Source organism: Aphanomyces invadans, assembly GCF_000520115.1.
Source record: "Aphanomyces invadans strain NJM9701 unplaced genomic scaffold supercont1.361, whole genome shotgun sequence".
Taxonomy (NCBI): Eukaryota; Oomycota; class Saprolegniomycetes; order Saprolegniales; family Verrucalvaceae; genus Aphanomyces; species Aphanomyces invadans.
The window spans coordinates 1-1,381 of record NW_008580506.1 but is presented as its reverse complement, the minus strand read 5'-3'; the positions used below and the strand labels follow the sequence as shown (position 1 = coordinate 1,381).

General features: G+C 54.4%; 2 protein-coding genes across 2 annotated transcripts; one reads left to right on the top strand and one right to left on the bottom strand.

Annotated features, from left to right (window-relative positions):
• Positions 1–93: 93 nt before the first annotated feature.
• H310_15335 (hypothetical protein) lies at positions 94–269 on the bottom strand (the record flags this gene model as incomplete). The annotated part of the gene is made up of 1 exon (XM_008883320.1): positions 94–269. A coding segment is annotated over one exon (174 nt), but the record flags the coding sequence as incomplete, so codon positions are not given.
• Positions 270–612: 343 nt separating this feature from the next.
• Positions 613–1,208, top strand: H310_15334 (hypothetical protein; the record flags this gene model as incomplete). The annotated part of the gene is made up of 2 exons (XM_008883319.1): positions 613–981; positions 1,059–1,208. The coding sequence occupies 2 exons, from the start codon at positions 613–615 to the stop codon at positions 1,206–1,208; spliced, it is 519 nt and encodes a 172-aa protein (XP_008881541.1).
• Between the last annotated feature and the right edge of the window lie 173 nt (positions 1,209–1,381).

Genomic DNA, 1,381 nt, shown 5'->3' with positions numbered 1-1,381 from the left:
GCTGGAGCCACCATGACCGCGGGTGGCGCATTGTTGGGGCTACAAATGCACAAATCACTCAGTCACATTCGATCGCACGCCGCTCGGTCCTACCGCGCAGCTTGCTTCGCGGTCGATGTGCTGCTGGCCGTCGAGTACATGGTCAGGGTGCGGGCTAGGCGGCCGATGGGGGTGTCCAAGTACTGCCACTGCGGCTTTTTCAACACGACCTTGGGTGCTTCGTCGTCGCCTAGCCGAACAAAGACAACTGTGATGCAAAGGATCCCCATGGACCGGGACGGAATGACGCGCGTTAGTAGAGCTGCTGCAGTCCGCTTAACTGGTATCGTTTCCAGGTCCAGGGTGTTGAGAATGTTAGTCGTTGATCAACAATCTGCATGTTCATATAGGAGCTACCACAGCCATTCATATCCACAGAGGTCGGAGGTTTATAACGAACAGTAATTCACCCTAGAATCTACTCCACTGGCCTTGCAGCCATCAGCTCGCTCTTCCTCGCTTCAACAGGTTATGAGCCCAAGTGACATGAGCGACGACAAGACGTCAACACTTCGGATGTTACAGTTAACAGAAGACAACTGAAACTCCTGGCGTACCGCGTTCAAGGGACGCATGTTGAGCAAGAAACTCAAAGCCGTGAATGACGCCGGAGTTCGACTCGCGGCAAGGCAAGACCTCGAAACCGCCAACGATGACCTCGAGCAAGCTACAAGCGCGCGATACATGTGGGATTCACCTACGCATACGGAACAACAGGATGGGTACGCGCTCGGGATACTGATCACCTGTTGCTCCGAATCGCAAAAGCAGTATATCGCCAATAAGGACACCTACGTGGAAGCATGGTGTGCGCTGGCCGAACACCATGAGCCTAAGACACGCGTCGACCGGCTCGCCACCCTAACCGAAATCTTCAACATGAAGTGGAACACCAAACAAGAGAGTTTACCACAGCTCCTGGAACGATACGAGATGTTGTTCGTAAGCTTCGCACAAGCGGGGATGCCGTGCACGACTCCATGGTCGTCGACCGTCTGCTGGACATGATCCCATTGCAGATGCGCGCCGTGACTCACCAAGTGCACACAATGCCGCGGACCAAGAGCAACATCCTCGCCACCGTTCGTGTTGTCCTCGAGGCCGAGTACAAGGCTGCCCTTCGTTTTAACGAATCCCACGAGCTCCAACAACGACGACCGGGCACTTAACGTCGAAGTTAAGCCAGGCAAGTGCAACTGGTGCAAGCGCAAGGGCCACTGGGAGGCCAAATGCCGAGTCAAAGCGGCAGGAAAACCCAGATGGACAAAGCAGGAACCTGCGCTCAAGAAGGATAAGAAACAAATCGAGAAGGGGAACTATTCTTTAGATGAAGAGGTGTGGA